This window comes from Pleurodeles waltl, chromosome 2_2, assembly GCF_031143425.1.
Source record: "Pleurodeles waltl isolate 20211129_DDA chromosome 2_2, aPleWal1.hap1.20221129, whole genome shotgun sequence".
Lineage (NCBI taxonomy): Eukaryota > Metazoa > Chordata > Amphibia > Caudata > Salamandridae > Pleurodeles > Pleurodeles waltl.
The window spans coordinates 1,161,455,084-1,161,475,494 of record NC_090439.1 but is presented as its reverse complement, the minus strand read 5'-3'; the positions used below and the strand labels follow the sequence as shown (position 1 = coordinate 1,161,475,494).

General features: G+C 47.8%; 1 protein-coding gene across 1 annotated transcript in view; it reads right to left on the bottom strand.

The window, feature by feature from the left end:
* LOC138283001 (TBC1 domain family member 20-like) overlaps positions 1–11,296 on the bottom strand; it is a 62,619-nt gene extending 51,323 nt beyond the window's left edge. Inside the window, exon 1 of the mRNA XM_069221104.1 lies at positions 11,145–11,296. Coding sequence (XP_069077205.1) covers positions 11,145–11,184 — 40 coding nt within the window. The 5' untranslated portion in view covers positions 11,185–11,296. The remainder of the gene's footprint in view (positions 1–11,144) is intronic.
* Positions 11,297–20,411: the final 9,115 nt, after the last annotated feature.

The window sequence follows — 20,411 nt, the reverse complement described above, 5'->3', positions numbered from 1 at the left end:
TGACTGGGAGTCTGACATGGATTGGTGTCAGCAGGCAGAAAATGCAGTCTATCAGAGCTGGAGTTGCCCACAGAAATGTGAAAAAGTATATGGCAACTGGAGTACTTACCAAGGCTAATAAATCTGTAGGAGAGGGCATGGGAGGGGAGGATAAGAGGTTTGACACCTCAGTGTTCCTCAGGTGAAGGAATCGAAGTCTCTCCGCTACATGATATCTTCACACAAAGGCTGTCATTCCTATGTTCACGCTGTTATATGCTCTGTTTGAGGTGTAAACTGTACGACTGAATCGAACATTGCATTTACTGTATGATGAGCAAACCTTAAAGAGTTTTGTTTTTTTAAGTGCGTGTGTGGTTACAATGCAAAACAACTTGTGAATATTTCTCTGTGTATTTTTTAAATGTTAACAGTCAAATTCATATTTAATTATTTTGTTTACTCCTCCAGCAATAAAATAATATATGTGCTTATTGATGAAGACAGACATGGCACTAGGCCACACAAAAGCTGGGTATAGCTTGGTTCCAGTGACACAGTGAGCACAGGACCTAAGTGTGGCCATACCCATGCCATGTAGCGCAATACACAAAACACACAAAAGGTGATGGGAGGATGCTTGCAATAAGTCTAACCACTGGCAATCGCTTGAAGTAGCACTCCAACTCACTGTTCTTCTGCTCACCATGCCACCTCAGTTTGGACACAGCCACATGCAAATCATTCTTGACCCTGCTCATCATAGAAGCATTCTAGACAAAACTGCAAGCCAGGTCCTCCCTGAAATTAAACACAAGTAACCCAGGACCGCCGTCGCCCTAGTTATGGGCTCGTCAGCTGAGGACAGCTTGGTTCCAGTGACTCAGTGAGCATGGGGTGGCCAGCATGGGCAGCCTGTGACATGGTGCAGGACCAGTGCTTAATTTGAGCCGGTGGTTGTAGCTGTGGCTCACCTGCACTCATTGTTGGGGCATCGGCACTTATTTTTCTCACGTTATGTTGATTTTTGTAGCACCTAGTCTCTTCTGAGGGGATCCTTAAACTTTGAACAAGAGCAAGAAATAACACAAAGATAAAGGATGGGAAAGACGAAAAAACTCTTGACATGGAGAAAAAGCAGGAATTGAAAGGAACCTGCAAGACTGAGATAATGGGGCAGGGAGAGTCTGGGGTGAATTAAAGAGGCAAGTCTACTTAGCAACGGTATTCAGTGCTATGTCCTTTGGCATCCATGGTCTGGGTGTAGCAACAAAGTGTCTGCAGCATCATAACTCCAGAGGGGCTTGCCTCCTCATCGGATGGGAAGGGTGAATGTACGGGGGGCGTCCTGTTACGAGGTCTGGAGTTAGCCAAGACCATTTCATTTTATGAAAATTGCATGCAAAATATACTTAGAAGGGATGTCAGCTAGCTCTCGCCATCCTTTGGTCAGTTCTTGTGGCATTCACACTTTTCTTCCACTCAGTAAAGCATGGGGAGATGGATCAGGCGCCTGCATACACCGACTAACCTCGCTGTGAGTTGACGGCATTCAGTCCTTTCCCAAAGAGCAAATCCACGCACAAAGGAGTTCCCATCACTACTATATACTATGTGTGCTTTCACAAACTCCACAAACATGTTTTCTTTTAAATCGGGGGGCTTGCCAGCCTCCCAAACAATAAAGTTTAGCAGAACTATGGTAAAAAACAAACACTGATAAAACTAGAAAAGCTGCCAGCAAAAGCCAGACCTACTGGCTTTCTGAATGATTGTTTTTAGATGCTGCAGAGTGGGTAGACTGGTGCCTTGCATTTATAACTCAGGGTTATGACCCACTCGAGGAGCTTACCCTCCCTGGGCCATGGCTACAAAAGCCTCAATCAGCTGTCTCTCCAATATTTTCAGAAGCTATGGGTCAGAGAGACTGGAACCTCACTGCTGTGTCCTGGGTGAAGAATAACTTTATTTTAGTTTGCCCCAATTTCGTTCATGCTCAGCTTTAAAGATGGCGCTGTTTTTAAACTCACTGCAAAGTAAGCATTGCATCTTGGAGGTAAGACGTCAGTTCAGGGCCTGGCACCTGCCACTGACCACTGCAGTGGACCCTGGGCCACTGGTTCAATCCCCTAACTTTTTGATCTGTGTGTGTTTTTAGGATCGTATTCATTTGTGACCCGTCTTAGCACACTTGTACACTTGGCTGATTTGTTTACCTTTGCCAAAGAGCTGGCTCATTCAATTTGCCCCTCTACGATACTCCTACATTGCTGTGATTGGATCTGTCAGCCTGTTCAGTGCATCAGTCTTCGGCAAGTAAACTGGTGTCCATCAGGGCCCGATCACTGCCTCTGATGATGAGATTGAGAGAATATGTGTTTTTAGGGTTGAGCCTGCGAGTGCGTGAGCTAGGGCACACGTCTCACTTGCGAGACTCTGCTGCGTTCAGTACAAGGCTTGGAGCCCGCCTGTCGCTCACCATTTGTTGGTGTGCGTGGCACTCTTCTTTACAGCCTCGTAATTCGTCAAGGCATGTCTGCCATCATTTCCTTTCCTCGATGTGGAGCAGGGATCAAACACTAATAGATTTCAACTTAATTAGTGCCCGTCCGCTGCTCCCGAAGTGATCGAGGTACTATTTTGTTCGAACTTCCAGTGCCCTGCAAACAGAAGGCTTGTGACTGTCAAAAATGTGCCCAGCAGGCACAAAATTGCAAAGTTTTATTTTTTAGAGCTAACTTTCTTTTATTATCTTAAGTCGTCTTTCCTCAGTTTCTTCTTGTGTTTTCTTTGGTTTTTGCTCCTGGGTGCTGTTGTCAAAAGATGACAATTGCAAATGCCTGTTACCTTTTATCTGTCACTAAAGTAACTCCAAGGTAGTGGACCATGTGGGGATGAGGCATGTCCCGCAGGGGAGGTAAAAATATCCTGCTCCCTCTTAGTCCAGCCTGTCTTTAGAGAACCTTTCCAGTGACTGGAGTTATGAGGTGATGCTGGAAATAGTCATTCACTTAGAGCAGGGCCGCATGCAGCACTCCTGACCTTTACATGCGGCCCCCTGGTCAACAGCAGCACTGTGCTGCTCGACTCAGCACTAACACTAAAAACTTTAAATAAACGGGCAATTATTTATTTAAAGGCTAATTGAATTTGAAGGAAGGAAGTAACTAGGGTATGCTGCACCTCCTAATTTAAAAAAACACCTTCATTAATGGATATTTTGCAGAAAAAGTATAAAAGTATGATAAAGTCTGTTTTGAAATTCAAAAAGTGCATTTCATTAACATGCAGAACCGTTTCACCTTGGTACCCAAGATTATACCAGTGCACTGTGAAGTATTTTTTTTTTAAGTCTAACTTTTCACACATTAATTTAGAAAACTTCATTCATACCCCCCTGAAAACGTGAGTTGTGAACTAAGAGGCAAGTCGGTTGTTATGTGAACTCTTTGGGAGGCCTGGGTTTCTATTATATATGAAAAACATTATAGTTTACTAAATCAGACACAGAAGGTTTTGTACAGTGCACATCCTGAAGTCATGTATTTCAAGGTCCTCATATGTGATAATGAAGACAAAAGGAACAAGCATTTGCAATGCACTAGGGCCTCACATTTGTCGGAGTTACAGCTATTCACAGATTTTTCTTGCATTAAAAGAAAAAAACAGCTACAGTTCACACCTATCGGCAAAAATGCAATTATGAACGTAACCGGCAAAAGTGCAATTAACTGTGTAACAAGGTCGATAGTATGCGAAGCGCTCGATTTCTGCCCAGCGAGATCATGCTGCGAAAATAGAGAAAAAGTAGTCCACAAACCTGGCGGGAAACAGCGAGCCTCGGATGTTTTCTGTACTTGGTCGCTGCGCTCGAGGAGGGCTAGCCACCGGAAAAGGCATGACATATGCATGCCTTCCACTAATCAAAGGAAGTGGATTCTAACAGGCAAGCCAACTTGCCAAAGAAAGACACTGACGTGATGTCGACGGGCTCCGTGCCCTTTTTCTAATACCTAAAGCGTCTCGCTAGCGATACGCATGCGCGAGCGCAAGCGACGCAGGCTCGACCCTAAAAAGGGAGGTAAAGTGAAATAAAACAATTACCTAGGATCACACAATTTGGTTACGCGGAGAAGCTAGGATTTATACCGAAGTTTCTTGTTTCACAATGTGAAATGCAGACACTAGGGGCCCCATTTACATGCCTTCCTGCACATGAACAATCATTAATGGTGATTTGCTCCTTCTATGTGTGCTGCAGAATGCAGCACACATAGAAAATGCAAAAACGAACAGGATTAAAAGTATTTCTCCTTGCTGTGCCACTCTAACGCCACGCTGGCTCAGGTTTACTATTTCTTGTAAATCTGGGGCACCATCAAAAAGCAACGGGTGTTGTGTGGGTACTCCCACAGCAACACCAATTGCACGCCCCGTTGCTGCAGAAAACTGCATTGGGAGGCCCACATTTACAAGGCCACGTTAAGCAATTTAAAACATAAATGAGGCCCTAGTTGTATACGCTTCACTTCCCCAACATCCATCTTACTACCACTACCCCCCACCACTAGCCTGCCACCCTACTGGCATCAATGCGGCCCTCAGTCACATCACAGACCATACTGTGTGGCCCCTGGGAAAATGTTTGTGAGTACCCATGACTTAGAGGCTGAATTATATAGTTCATTACCCGGAAGGGTGGCTCAGTAAATTGAAACAGGCAGCGATCAACAAATGCCAATTTCAGACTCCTTGCAAGGCCAGCTCAGCCTTTCATCCAACCGAAGTTAGTAATCTGAGGATCAAATAATTTGGGTAATTATAGCTACTAATATTTACAGCTCTCAAATGCAGTAACAAGCACTATATGATAACAACATATTACTTACGGGTACTTAAAAACTGTTCTGCTGCAAATGGCAAAACAGTCTACTGCTCGATGGCAACATGCCACCTACCCACTGCTATCTTGCCACGTTCCTCCATGCCCTCAACCATGGCTGGCGCTCACTGCGCTGCTGCCACAACTCACAATACAGCATAGAAGGAGCCTTCACTTTCACTTCTGCAGGTTCTCATTCAAGCTCATTCCCCCAACACTCCTGCATCAACAGCACCAAACACCCCACCCGCTCACCAATCAGCCATCGCCCCATACACCCCTCCAAACTCGCATGCATGCTCCTCAACACCCACTGTTCAGCAAACACACCACAGAGATATGGGACCTTCTGCACAATCACCTGCTCTTCCTCAAAACAGAAACAAAAATCGACTGAACTCAGCCTAAGTACTGGACACTGCCACTGTTATCCCCACCAGCAACAACATCGCCAGACAAGACAATCAGCAGAAGCCCAGATGCATAGTCTTTAATAGAGTCAAAAAGTCAATCAGCAAGGATACCGTGAACAGCTACATGGAGCACCTCACCTTCAAGCCAGAAATAACTGCCAAATTTACCTTGTGTGGGACCCTACTACGGGACCCAGTTGCCCAAACCAACATTGCCAGTGACATCACAGACTTCGTCATATCCCACATCATCGGCTCCAATACATTCATCCTCCTACATCTTAAAAATCACTTGGAAGACGGCACCAAACTCGATCGCCCTACTGGAAAATCTCAGAAACCTCAATCTCACTCACTACGTCACAGGACCCACCCATTCTGTTGGACACCACATGGATCTGATTGTCTCCTCCTTTAACAACATCATGGGTGACAAACCATCACCTATCTCCTAGACAGACCACACCCCGGTCAGCTTCAATTTTCCTGTACCAAGACAGAAGAGACCCAGCACCTTTGAACCTGCCCGCCGCTTCTGGAAAAACAACCGAGGGATGGACTGGGCTGCCAACCTCTCTGTGCACCGACCCAAACCCACCAGCAACCTGAAAGAAGATATCTAAAACTTCAAAAACAGTATTACCCCATGTGCCAACTCTCTGGCCTGCCTCAAGAGCAGCAAGTATCAAGAACACAAACACAAGCAATCTGGTACACAGAAGAAATCAGGCTGATAAAACGGCACTGTCTGCAACTGGAGTGCAACTGGAGAACAAGCCAAGACACGGACAAAGACATGTTCAAATCCACCCTAAGACGCTACCACCACCAAATCTAGAAAACAAAGCAGACAGCTCCCACAGATCACATCAACTCCAGCACCAGAAACAGCAAGGAAACATCTGTCATCAAAGAGTTCACTGTGCCTGCAGTCATCTCCAAACACATCACCCCCTCTCAAGACCTGTGCAATAATCTATCTTACTTCTTCAGTGACAAGATCACATCCATATGTGGCAACTTCGACCTGCAACTGGACCCCTTTGATCTGGCAGCACACCTCCCTGTCTCGGACAAAGAACAGACCCTGACCACTTGGCCTACCATCAACATAGACAAAACCGCAGCTACCATGAATTCCATCTATTCGGGAGCCCCATCATAGCCCTGCCCCCACCACATCTTCAACAAGGGGTTCACTTGCATCAGCGGAGCCCTCACTCAAATCCTCAATGTCTCCATCGACTCAGCCACCTTACTGGAAGCTTGAAAACATGCTACAGTCACTGCCCTGCTCAAGAAACCCTTGGCAGGCCCAGCCAAAATCACCAACTACAGCCTGATCTCTCTCCTACCATACCCAGCAAAATTTTTAGAGAAACTCAATAAAAGACACCTCACCAACCACCTCGTTAACCAGCAGCTGCTAGTCGCCACACACACTGAATTCAAACCCAACCACAGCAGGGAAACAGCACTCATCGCCCCAACAGATGAAATCTGCATAATCCTGGACAAAGTACATACTGCAGCACTCATTCTTCTGGACCTCTCAGTGGCCTTCCACAGGTTATCACACCCCACTCTTATCAGATGCCTACATGAGATCAGCATTCAAGACCTGCTCTCTGCTAGATCTGCTCCTCTTTGACAGAAAGAACTGAACAGTCAGCCTAACAATGTACACCTCGGAAGCCTGTAAATTCATCTGTGGAGAGCCTCAAGGTTCATTTCTAAGCCCTACCATCTTCAACACAGATGAATCCACTAGCCATGCCCACAACATCAACATCCTTTCATTCACCAATGACAAACAACTACAGTCCCTCTTGGACAAGACTCCCAAGACAAGGAACTATTACACTGCCCATCTGTACGACCGAGGCCGCCACCTGGAAGAACTCCAACTGTCTCAAGCTTAACAGCAACCAGAATGAAATAGTGATCTTTGGAAAACGACACCTCGCCCAGGGGGACTCCACCTGTTCGATGGTCATCCACAGACCTACACGTACCCCCACTTCCTATGCCAGGAACCTTGGTATCCTCATTGAGAACTGGTTGGATTTGTCAGAACAAGTCAATGCCGACACAGCTTCATGCTTCCACACCCTAAGAATGCAGACGAACCCCCAGAAAATACATCACCCATGCCCTTGACACAAGCAGGATGGACTACAGGAACACCCTCTAGAACTGAATCACCCTACAATTCAAAGTATCCACAAACTGATCTTACGTCACGTTGTGTATCCACTAAGACTAAAGGTCAAGCAAACCACCAAATTCTCACATAATACATCTAAAAAACTCCCTGTCTCATTCTGCCCACTCAAGACTGAAAGAATCTTTCATCACTGACCATTTCAACACTCATAATCCTTTATTAAATTTTATTACCAGTCCAGGGACCTGGATCGAACCTAAAAACTCAGCTACAATTGCAGCCCTTCATGTGAACTTTAACACTGTTTCAAGAACACCCGGTAACAGTAAATGAGGGGCAGTGGGCATCCTGCTCAGCAAATGGGTCCTCCCCACGTCTGCGCCAACCATTCCGTCTTACTAACATTCACTGTATATAAATCATTGCCCTCTCCAAAGTCTACACCTCCCTGCTGAAACTGGAATCTTTTTTGGCAAACTCACCACTGTTCTTGTCTCACTTAAACACCCAGCTCTCATCATTTCCAGTGGATTTTAACTTCAAGCTTAACAATCAACTGCAACACACACAAGTTTCACAACCCCTTTTCAAGCAGCTGTGAATCACTAAACCCCTCTCACCAAGACATTGGAAGGCTAAATACTAGACTTTACATTTACAACACTAGCCCACTACAAAACCCACTATCTCTCATTAACCAACATGTTCTTTTCCCCACTGCCGCACAATTACAACTTTGGATATCACCCAGCATTTGAAGCACACACATGGTGGGGCTCCTCCCACGCTTTGAGGAATACACATAAGGCTTATGCACATTGTTTGACACTGTTAACAATGTCATGTCTTTATACTTTTAAAACCCTAAGACCTCACTACAGCCTCCTTATCTTGCATGCAGTATCCACAATCTGCTCTCTTCCCAATGCTTGCTTATCCGTGACCCATCTTTACCAGCTACTGATTTTGCCACATACTTCTCACTGAAAATCACCACTATTAGGCAACTCAGGCTACACTATTTACTGCTCAACAAGTGTCTTCCTAAAAACTTCCAATAGGCCAACCCCACACATCATCTTTCTCAATCTTTACTCCATCTCAAATCAAACTCATAATCATCAAAACCACCCACTCACCCTGTGCACCATCCTCACTCCATCAGACCACGCGCCCGCTAATTCAGCGCTCTTTTTTTGTCTTCTAAATAGAAAGTTCAAGAATAGTTCGGGAGGCACCATTTTTTTCTAATTTATGTGTTAGGTTTCCAATCAATAATATTCACTCTTTTGAACTGCCCACCACCTGTTTCAGGAACTGATAAGGCTTACGTCTATGATTTTGTATGTGTCTGATTTAATAGGAATTGTCTTACTCAAATATATAATAATGTACACACTTTAAATTCTGATGCGTTCGATTAATGGCTGTGACTCACTAGATTCTTGGGTTACCATTATATGTGTATTCTCTATTAGCTAATGATCATTTGAGTTTCAATAGATAGCACTCTTAGGCCCATGATACAGCTCAAGGTTCTATGGACATGATTTGTTTTTCTTTGTCTGACCGCTCCCTTAAACTATTTCCTCACATCTGGAATATAGCCAACATATTTCAAATCTGCAATCGTTCTATCTCTTATAAAACGGACTGGTAATCCCTCATCTCTCTCCTCTTATCGCCCAACATTACAACTCCCCTTTATCTACAAAATACTGTAAGGATTAGTCTACAGTTGCCTCGCACTCAGTCTTTCCTCAATCTAATAAACCACTTAAAATCAGATTTCCATACTCCCCACTTCACAGAAACAGCACTCACTCAATTATCTTACTTCATCACCAGTACCATCACATTAGACTTTCTTCCATCTGCTGCCTACACCAGGTCCTCTCATCCTATCCTCATCTCCAGACTCCCAGGACATCACAGCTATGGCATACAAACTTCACACTTTATGCGTCCCCGGCCACTCATTCACAGCCACTTGGCAATCAAAGACAACGCCAATCCCAACTTCCCACCATTCTTCTCACTCTACACCATCTCCCTGTGTAATAGTACCTGCTCATTTGGTTTCTCATATCACCGTTTTGCAGACAATAGCGACATATTTTGTCAGTACCCCCTCCTAGACATCACTTTCAATCATGCAGATCAGTGTCCTATCACATTGTCATCCGCAAGCACCAACAGTTAAAAATAACTTACGAGATGTGGTGCATTGGCTGTTGAATTTAGAACTCTAATCCTAGCTCCTGCCTGGGCAAACAGCATAATCTCCCTGTACTAAAAAATGTAAACATTTGTGAAATGCAATGCAATTCAAAGTAAGTGTAGTGTAATACCACAAAGACTTCCAGTTTTCCATTTTTACTGATAAATACAGAAAGAAAACAATATAGTTTCCTGTTTGTATCTATTTTTAAAGGCAGAAAAATAATGAAATTTTGCTTTGTAGGAGTGACTCTTCATGCTGAATTTCGTGATTTCCAGGACAACAGCTGAGAAGATAGACAGAATGCGAACTTAAAAAAACAGGTTGAGATTTCCCTAAATACAGGCATATGTTAACATATACTTGTATTATAATGCTGATATTTACCTTTGGGTGTAGCATTTTGCTATATTTGGCTGGTTAATTTGGTAAAATGTGACACGCATCAGAGTATGAGCACGTGTTTATTAGTTAAATAAATATGGAAATATACCATTTTACAACTCGATTTATTCTCAAAACACAAAATAAATATGGATAAATACCAATAAGATGACCAAAAAATAATTATGGATAAATACAGACGGAAATGTTAAAAAAAAAAATACATACAATAAAACCAGGAGCCCCAAATATCACCCAATTGATTTATATAATCGTGTATTGTCTCCCAGTGCTTTGGCACTTCCCAGCTTGGGTGGTGCCAGATGCAGCTATCGTGAGCCTATCTGTTGCACCTTGGAAGACGAGTGCCTCTTGCTCCAATCTGCTGTAAGTAGGGGCGTGTTCACGCCAGTGACCTGCGTTGCCTCACATGTGTGTCTACAACTAATGCAAGAATTCCTTATCTTGGCTGCTCTGTGCCTGCGCCTTGTCACCCCTCCCTCCACCCACATCAATGTCTGTGCTGACTCTGCTGCCACGTACAACTGAGTAAAATGTTACTGTTGCTCAATTTAAAAAAGATCCTGCTCCTGCCTGAAGGGTCAGGCCTGGCCGGGTCCTCCAGCTCTCATGGTTGAATGTGTGTGAAAGGCCAGACAGTCATTTCTAGGGCCAGTGTCCTATGACGTCATTCTACGCGTTGTCATCACTGGGCCTGAGGTCACGTGATGTCACTTCCGGTTCCAGAGTGGCCTCATGTGTAGCACTGAGTACTCCCACTTCCTGTTTGACACATATTGATGGCTAGGATGGGGTTCGGCTGCCAGTCTGGAGAGGGAGGGGGCCCTGCATCTGTGAAAGGGGGTACAGAAGATGCTTGCTCTCAGCCCCCTAACACTGTCTGAGGAAGACACGTGGCGAGCACGGAGGCCAAACTCAGGAGTGCCGCGCATGCGCACAGCCCTTACGACCCTACTGACTGGGCCCAAAGCGCATGCGCAGACTTGCACTGGGTCCCCACAAGACCTAAGCCACATTGGTACAGATGCGCATGCGTGTTTGTATCCCTCACTTCTCGGTGTCCCAAATCTCTCTTACCTGCATGCCGGACCACGCTTCTCCCCGAGGGGTCAGTCATACCGCTAGCCCGCCGGCCCCCACTGCCACCTTCTTCCTTGCTAACTACACCTGTCCCAAAACAGGAGCCCGGTCTACGGAAGCTGCTCACCAATTGTTGCACAGCTTCACGACAGAAGTCCCGCCTTACTCACCTATAATTGGCCGATTCGGTACGGAGGCGATGCTTGATTGTGACACTGTGCTGTCACTCGGTTTATCACTCCGCCTATTAGCCACGCTTTCAGAAGGGACTGCTGGGAAATGTAGTAAAACAGGTCCAGTAACTCCAGAGTATGTTGTGTGATGGATAGAATTTCTTCCAGACAAAGAAACCGGCCACCTGTGGTGACCACCTGGCAAAAGGGCACATTTTGGACAGTGAAAGTAAAAATTCAGGATAAAGGGGCAACATTCAGGACAATAGGGCATTTTACAGGCATATTTAGGAACATCGCACAATTATAAAATAGCTCGCAGAAGTATAAGCTAAAATAGATTTATATTCATTAGTTTATATTGCACAATAAACTATTGAGCAATCATACACACATGACTAGACGTACTGAAAGATAAAAAAACAACTAGGAAACATATGTACACCAAGCTGAATCTAACAGCTAACATGAGTCAAATCAAATCATTAACATTTATAAAGCGCGCTACTCACCCGTGCGGGTCTCAAGGCGCTAGGGGGGAGGGAGAGTTACTGCTGTTCGAAAAGCCAGGTCTTGAGGAGTCTCCGGAATGCGGAGTGGTCCTGGGTGGTCCTGAGGCTGGTGGGGAGGGTGTTCCAGGTCTTGGCTGCCAGGTAGGAGAAGGACCTCCCACCCGCCGTGGAGCGGCGGATACGAGGGATGGCAGCGAGCGCGAGGCCAGAGGAACGGAGGAGACGGGTGGGGGCGTAGAAGCTGAGGCAACGGTTGAGGTATTCCGGTCCCTTGTTGTGGAGGACTTTCTGTGCGTGGGTGAGAAGTCGGAAGGTGATCCTTTTGCTGACTGGGAGCCAATGCACGTGTCTCAGGTGAGCGGAGATGTGGCTGTTGCGGGGTACGTCGAGGATGAGGCGGGCCGAGGCGTTTTGAATACGTTGCAGGCGTTTTTGGAGTTTAGCGGTGGTCCCAGCATAGAGGGTGTTGCCGTAGTCCAGGCGGCTCGTGACGAGGGCGTGGGTCACGGTTTTTCTGGTGTCGGCGGGGATCCAGCGGAAGATCTTGCAGAGCATGCGGAGGGTGAGGAAGCAGGCGGAGGACACAGCGTTGACTTGTTTGGTCATGGTGAGAAGAGGGTCCAAGATGAAGCCGAGGTGGCGGGCATGGTCTGAGGGGGTCTGTGCGGTGCCAAGGGCCGTGGGCCACCAGGAGTCGTCCCATGCGGTCGGGGTGTTGCCGAGGATGAGGACTTCCGTTTTGTCAGAGTTCAGCTTTAGGCGGCTGAGCCTCATCCAATCTGCGACGTCCTTCATGCCATCTTGTAGGTTGGTCTTAGCGCTGGCGGGGTCCTTGGTGAGGGAGAGTATAAGTTGGGTGTCGTCGTCGTAGGAGGTGATGATGATGTTGTGCTTAAGTACGATGTCGGCGAGGGGGCTCATGTAGACATTGAAGAGTGTCGGGCTGAGGGAGGAGCCTTGAGGTACGCCGCAGATGATCTCGGTGGGGTCTGAGCGAAAAGGTGGGAGGTAAACTCTTTGAGAGCGGTTTGAGAGGAAGGAGGCGATCCAGTCCAGGGTCTGGCCTTGGATCCCGGTGGAGCGGAGGCGGGTTATTAGGGTGCAGTGACAGACGGTGTCGAAGGCAGCCGAGAGGTCAAGGAGGATGAGGGCGACTGTTTCACCGTTGTCCATCAGGGTTCTGATGTCGTCTGTGACTGAGATGAGGGCGGTTTCAGTGTTGTGGTTGGTTCGGAATCCGGTTTGTGAAGGGTCGAGAAGGTTGTTGTCTTCCAGGAAGTTGGTAAGCTGTTTGTTGACGGTCTTCTCTATTACCTGGGAAGGGGAGGAGCGAGATGGGGCAGAAGTTTTTCAGGTCGCTTGGGTCAGCCGTAGGTTTCTTTAGTAGGGCGTTGACTTCGGCGTGTTTCCAGCTTTCGGGGAAGGTAGCAGAAGAAAATGAAGAGTTGATGATGGCCTGGAGGTGCCGGGCGATGATGTCGTCGGCTTTATTGAAGATGAAGTGAGGGCAGGGGTCCGATGGGGCGCCGGAGTGGATAGAGTTCATGGTGGTTTTGGTTTCTTCAGTGTTGATGTGGGTCCAGGCGTTGAGGGTGATGGCCGGGGGTGTGGGTTCGGTGATGCTTGGTTGGGTCTGGTGTCCAAAGCTGTTGTGGAGGTCGGTGATCTTGCGATGGAAGAAGGTGGCGAGGGAGTTGCACGGGTCTTGTGAGGGCGTGTTGGGGTTGGAGAACTCTTTAACGATGCTGAAAAGTTCTCTGCTGTTGTGGCTGTTTTTGTCCAGTCCGTCGGTGAAAAAAATTCCTTTTGGCTGCGCGGATCAGGTGGTGGTGTTCGCGGGTTGCCTTTTTGAGGGCGGTCATGTTGTCGGCGGTGTGGTCCTTGCGCCAGGCCTTCTCGTGGGCACGACAGGTTTTCTTCGATTCCTTAAGGGTGTCAGAGAACCAGAGAGGTTTTTTGGTGATGGCCTGTTGATGCGTGCGTCTGAGTGGAGCAAGGTTGTCTGCGCAGTTGGAGATCCAGTTCGAGAGGCTGAGGGCTGCGTCGTTGGGGTCGTTGGTGAGGGTAGGTTGGTTGACGGTGAGTGCGGAGAAGAGTTGTTCCTCAGGGATTTTGTTCCACTGTCGACGAGGGATGGGTTGAGTGCGGAGGTGGCGGGTCTCGCGTCGGAATGTGAAGTGGACACAGCTGTGGTCGGTCCAGTGTAGAGCGGAGGCGTGGCTGAAGGAGACGTGTTTGCTGGCGGAGAAGATGGGGTCAAGCGTGTGTCCGGCGATGTGGGTGGCGGTGTTCACCAGTTGCTTGAGGCCGAGGTTGGCGAGGTTGTCGAGCAGAGCGGTGGTGTTGGGGTCGTTGTTCTGTTCCAGATGGAAGTTGAGGTCGCCTAGGAGGATGTAGTCCGGCGAGACAAGGGCGTGCGGGGAGACAAAGTCGGCGATGGAGTCGCTGAAAGAGGGGCGCGGTCCGGGGGCACAGTAGACGAGGGATCCTCTGAGGGTGGTCCTGGGGTCGGTGCGAATCTGGAAATGCAGGTGTTCAGCGGCGAGGGGGGTGTCTTCGGTGGAGGTGGTGACACTGATGGAGTCTTTGAAGACAATGGCGATTCCTCCTCCTACTTGGTTGGTGCGGTCTTTCCTGGAAATCTTGTAGCCTTCGGGGATGGCAGTGGCGATGTCAAGGGCCGAGGAGGCGTTCATCCAGGTCTCCGTGATGAAGGCGACGTCCGGTGCTGTGGAGTCCAGGAGGTCCCAGAGTTCAACGGCGTGCTTGTGGATGGATCGAGCGTTGACCAGGATGCACTTGAGGTGGTTGATGGCGCGTGGGCTGGTGGTCGTGGTAGTTGCGTGGTGGAAGATGCGTTTGCAGGAGTGGCAGGTGAAGGGTCCATGGGTGAGTTTGGGGTGAGCTTGGAAGCAGGTTTTGGAGCGCCCTGGGTTGAGGGCATGGAGGGTGGTGGGGTCGTAGCGGAGCAGCGGGGTTTGGGAGAGCTGGGGACCAGGGGTCCTGGCGCTGGGCGCGGGCCAGGCGTGGACAGGCGCAGACGGGCTTGCCTCTGGCGCGCCTCTAGCGCTGTTCTGCTTTCCTTCTTAACTCGTATCAGAGCTTACAGAACATATCAAGAATGCACTTCTGAGTTCAAAGAAGACTTTCATTGTTGTTAATTCTTCTAAAACCACAAGTTCGTGAGAGACGAATTAATAGATTTCAAGCACACGTTCAATGGAAACAAAATATATCACAGTTTGCAATATACACAGCAGGTTAGATTTATAAGATATTGAATGCAAAGCAAAACAAATACTTCACCGTGTGAGAAACTATTTACAGCTTCATCTTTCTAGGGTCTGCAAGTTGATGACTCCTGGTCAACTGCGAGAAAGAGATAATCTACCCACACGGGAGGCTGGCAACTGGCGCCAAGTTCCAGTCTGAAGTCAGGCAGATTCAAATCTAATTCTCTGAAGCCCTGAGACATCCGTTACAAAGTTGTGCCCCCTCCTCTCAGACTCGGGAAAACTACGCAAGCCTTTGGAGACTGGCCAGATCTCCTAGACTGCTCCTCTTCCCAAGCTTGAGCAGAGAGAAAAACACCCAATGTACCCTCTCTTATCAGGTCTAGTCTAGTATGAGAAAAACATCTTGGTTCATCTTGTGGCAAAACACAGCTTGGAAAAATACAGCTTGGATTCTCAACTGTAATGTCTAACTCCACGTTAAAGGCAATAGGCAGCTAACCTAAATATCAAATGCAATGTCAAATGTCATGTCAAAGCTAATAGGCAGCTGAGCTGAATACAAAATGTAAGGTCTAATATCATGTCAAAGCCAATAGGCAGCTGAGCTGAATACAAAATGTAATGTATAATATCATGTCAAAACCAATAGGCAGCTAAGCTGGATACAAAATGTAATATCTAATATCATGTCAAAGCCAATAGGCAACTAAACTGAATACAGAAAGTAATGGCTAATGCCATGTCAAAGCCAATAGGCGGCTAGGCTGAACAAAACATACAATGTGCTACTGGTGAACATTGAGCAACTAATATGCGCAGTGGTGAAACACAAAGTCATTGGTCAAACAAAAGTAATCGCACCACAGGCGCGCCAGCGGCGAGCCCGCTGCGCGCGCCCGCTGCAAGAGGGAGGGGGGGAGGGGTCAGCTGGGGGCGAATGGGAGCTGAGGGGCGGGGGCGTGCAGGAGGTGGCGGCGGGAAAGCGGAAGGGAGGGGGGACAGGTAGAGGGAGAAGAGCAGGGGGAGGGGGGTTTAAGGGTGGTGGGGGGTGAGTTTTAGGAAGTTTAGGAGTTTAGGGAGAGCGATAGGAGTAAGGTTGGGAAGATAGGGGAGGGGGGTTGTAGAGGTGGCTGAGGGTGAGAGGTAGAGTGAAAGGATAGGAAGATAGGGGTGGTAACAGAGGGGGTAGCGAGTGGGGGGGGAAGATAGAGAAAATAGGTAGATAGGAGGAGGTGGTGAGTGAGGGAGATAGTGAGATAGAGAGATAGGTAGATTGGTAGATAGGAGGAGTGAAGGAGGCAGATAGCGAACGGGTTAGATAGGGGTGATACAGAGGGGGAGGTGAGTGAGGGAGAGAGATGAGACAGGAGCAGGAGGGCAGGCGCGGGAAGAGCAGAAGACAGAGGACGAAGAAGCAGAAGAACAGAAGACAGAAGATGAAGAGCAGAAGAAAGAAGCAGAAGAACAGAAGACAGAAGATGAGGGGTAGTTTTCCCAATTTTACCCCCATTGGAGTGGCGGCCGGCAGCTTTAGGAGGGAGGGGGGCGGGCGGGAAGCACACACACACTCATTCTTTCACACAAGCACGCACATGCATTAGCAACACTCATAACATTGAAACATGCATGCACGCACCAAACATTCATTTTAAAAGATCACACACACACACACTCATTTTTTCACACAAGCACGCACATCCATTAACAACACTCATAACATTCAAACATGCATGCACGCACCAAACATTCATTTTAAAAGATCACACACACACACTCATTCTTTCACACACACGCGGACGCACATCCGTTAACAACACACATAAAATTCAAACATGCACGCACGCACCAAACATTCATTTTAAAAGATTACATACACACGCACGCACATCCATTAACAACACTTATAACATTCAAACATTCACGCACGCACCAAACATTCATTTTAAAAGATCACACACACACTCATTCTTTCACACACACGCACGCACGCACATCCATTAACAACACTCATAACATTCAAACATGTACACACGCACCAAACATTAATTTTAAAAAATCACACACAACACACACTTACCTTCAGCCTCGGAGGTCCCAGGAGGGTTGGGACTGCTGCCTTCCCTCATTGGCAGACCTTAGGTCAGCCAATGAGGGAAGGCAGCAGTCCCAGCCTTGTCACAGAGTGGGATGGGGTCAGTGAGACTGCTGACCCCACCCCACTCTGTGACGAAGTGTCACTGATTGACACTCGCCCTGGGCGCTTCAGGGCTTAAACCTGAAGCGCCCAGGTCGAAGTCAATGGGTGACACTTTCCTCTTCACCCAGGGGAGGGCCTCGAGGCACCTTTGCTGAGCCGAGGAGGTCATGTCCATAGGTGCTGTGACCTCCTCAGCCCAGCAAAGTTCAGCTCAGGCAGCCGGGAGTCTGCACAAACCGTGCATGTCTGCTCCTGGCTGCCTGACCTGAACATGAAGAGTGTCTGTCAGTGTCTGTCAGGCTGTCCTTTGTTCAGCCTGACAGACACTCTTAATGAGGGGCTACAGGTGGGGGTGTGTGGCCCCTCCGCCTTAAAGGATGGGCTGCACTTGCCCCATTGGCTCAGCCACTTCAACCCTGGCAGGGCCAGCTGTACTGCTGGTCGTGGCTGGCATGACAATCTTTGTTGGCACCACCCCCAAAACACCAATTTCTCCAGAGATTTCCCTAACACCACCCTCCAATGGTGTTCCTCTTCTCTACATAGACCCTCTCATGTGTATTTAATTTATTTTATAACATTACTCATTGCAGGCATTTAGGGCAGGGTGTTGATGTGCATTACATTGCACGCATAGGATATGTAGACAATGATTCTTGAGTGTCTAAGTCAATATGTCGGAAATGTTACTTAAAATAATGATGGCTACAAGGTATAGGAGTCACAGGTCATCCATACTGGTAGGCATTATATGTTAAGAGTGCCTGGTATGTAGAAATACATTCTCAGGATTTAAAACATAGCCTAGTGGTTGAAATTGTTTTTACTAATAAGCATTCATTATCATCTTAAAGAACTCTAATTAGCATTCTTGGAATAACGAAAGATGGGGGGAAAACAACTGTTGTAACAAAAGGAACTATCTGACAAAAGCAGTAACCCACTGAGCTATCTACATATGAAAACACATTTATTTCATCTGCATGTCACACCTTTTTCTTTGCAGGAGGTACATTATCCCACAGTACTACTTAAACACTTGTAGGAAGGTAGCCTCTTTCTAGCCTTGTTACCCCCACTTTTGGCCTGTTTGTGAGTATATGTCAGGGTGTATTTACTGTCTCACTGGGATCCTGCTAGCCAGGACCCCAGTGCTCATAAGTTTGTGGCCTATATGTGTTCCCTGTTTGGTGCCTAACTGTATCACTGAGGCTCTGCTAACCAGAACCTCAGTGTTTATGCTCTCTCTGCTTTCTAAAATTGTCACTGCAGGCTAGTGACTAATTTTACCAATTCTCATTGGCACACTGGAACACCCTTATATTTCCCTTGTATATGGTACCTAGGTACCCAGGGTATTGGGGTTCCAGGAGATCCCTATGGGCTGCAGCATTTCATTTGCCACCCATAGGGAGCTCAGACAATTCGTACACAGGACTTCCACTGCAGCCTGAGTGAAATAACGTCCACGTTATTTCACAGCCATTTTTCACTGCACATAAGTAACTCATAAGTCACCTATATGTCTAACCCTCACTTGGTGAAGGTTAGGTGCCAAGTTGCTTAGTGTGTGGGCACCCTGGCACTAGCCAAGGTGACCCCATATTGTTCAGGGCAAATTCCCCAGACTTTGTGAGAGCGGGGACACCATTACACACGTGCACTACATATAGGTCACTACCTATATGTAGCGTCACAATGGTAACTCCGAACATGGCCATGTAACATGTCTAGGATCATGGAATTGTCACCCCAATACCATTCTGGTATTGGGGGGACAATTCCATGCATCCCGGGTCTCTTGCAAAGAACCTGGGTACTGCCAAACTGCCTTTCCGGGGTCTCCACTGCAGCTGCTGCTGCTGCCAACCCCTCAGACAGGATTCTGCCCCGCTGGGGTCTGGGCAGCCCAGTCCCAGGAAGCAGAACAAAGGATTTCCTCTGAGAGAGGGTGTTACACCCTCTCCCTTTGGAAATAGGTATGAAGGGCTGGGGAGGAGTAGCCTCCCCCAGCCTCTGGAAATGCTTTGATGGGCACAGATGGTGCCCATCTCTGCATAAGCCAGTCTACACCGGTTCAGGGATCCCCCAGCCCTGCTCTGACGCGAAACTGGACAAAGGAAAGGGGAGTGACCACTCCCCTGACCAGTACCTCCCAGGGGAGTGCCCAGAGATCCTCCAGTGTGTCCCAGACCTCTGCCATCTTGGATTAGGAGGTGTTGGGGCACAATGGACACCTCTGAGTGGCCAGTGCCAGCAGGTAATGTCAGAGACCCCTCCAGATAGGTGCTTACCTCTTTCAGTAGCCAATCCTTCTTTCTCAGTAGCCAAACCTCCTTTTTTGGCTATTTAGGGTCTCTCCTCTGGGCTATTCCTCAGATAACGAATGCAAGAGCTCACCAGAGTTCCTCTGCACTTCCCTCTTTGACTTCTGCCAAGGATTGACCGCTGACTGCTCCAGGACGCCTGCAAAACTGTAACAAAGTAGCAAGACGACTACCAGCAACATTGTAGCGCCTCATCCTGCCGGCTTTGTCGACTGTTTCCTGGTGGTGCATGCTCTGAGGGCTGTCTGCCTTCACCCTGCACATGAAGCCAAGAAGAACTCTCTCGTGCATTGACGGAATCTTCCCCCTGCCAACGCAGGCACCAAACTTCTGCATCCCCGGTCCTCTGCGTCCCCTCTCATCCTGACGAGCGTGGTCCCTGGAACACAGGAGCTGAGTCCAAGTGTCTCCCACAGTCCAGTGGCCCTTCTGTCCAAATTTTTTTTTTGATAAAGAGATTTTATTAAATTTTGCATAGAACAAATATAAATACAGTACAACCTGAAGCCAACGGGCCTCAAAACAATAATGGTCCAGTCCTCGGTCCCTGCCGCTTTCATTACTAATGTTACTCACCCTCCCCTCTTAAAGGCCCGCTACATCCTCCCATTTCCCCCATATCTTCTTGTGTTTGTGTAAGCAACCTCTGACCTCGTACACAAGTTTCTCTCGCTGCGCACACCAATCCACTCCCCGTCTCCACTTAGCCAGTGCCGGAGCCACCCTGGCCTTCCAGTCTGCCATTATGTCCCTTTTGGCCACCAGACATGCCACCCCTAAGAAGGACCGATCTGCTCTTCGTAGCTCTGTATCACCCAT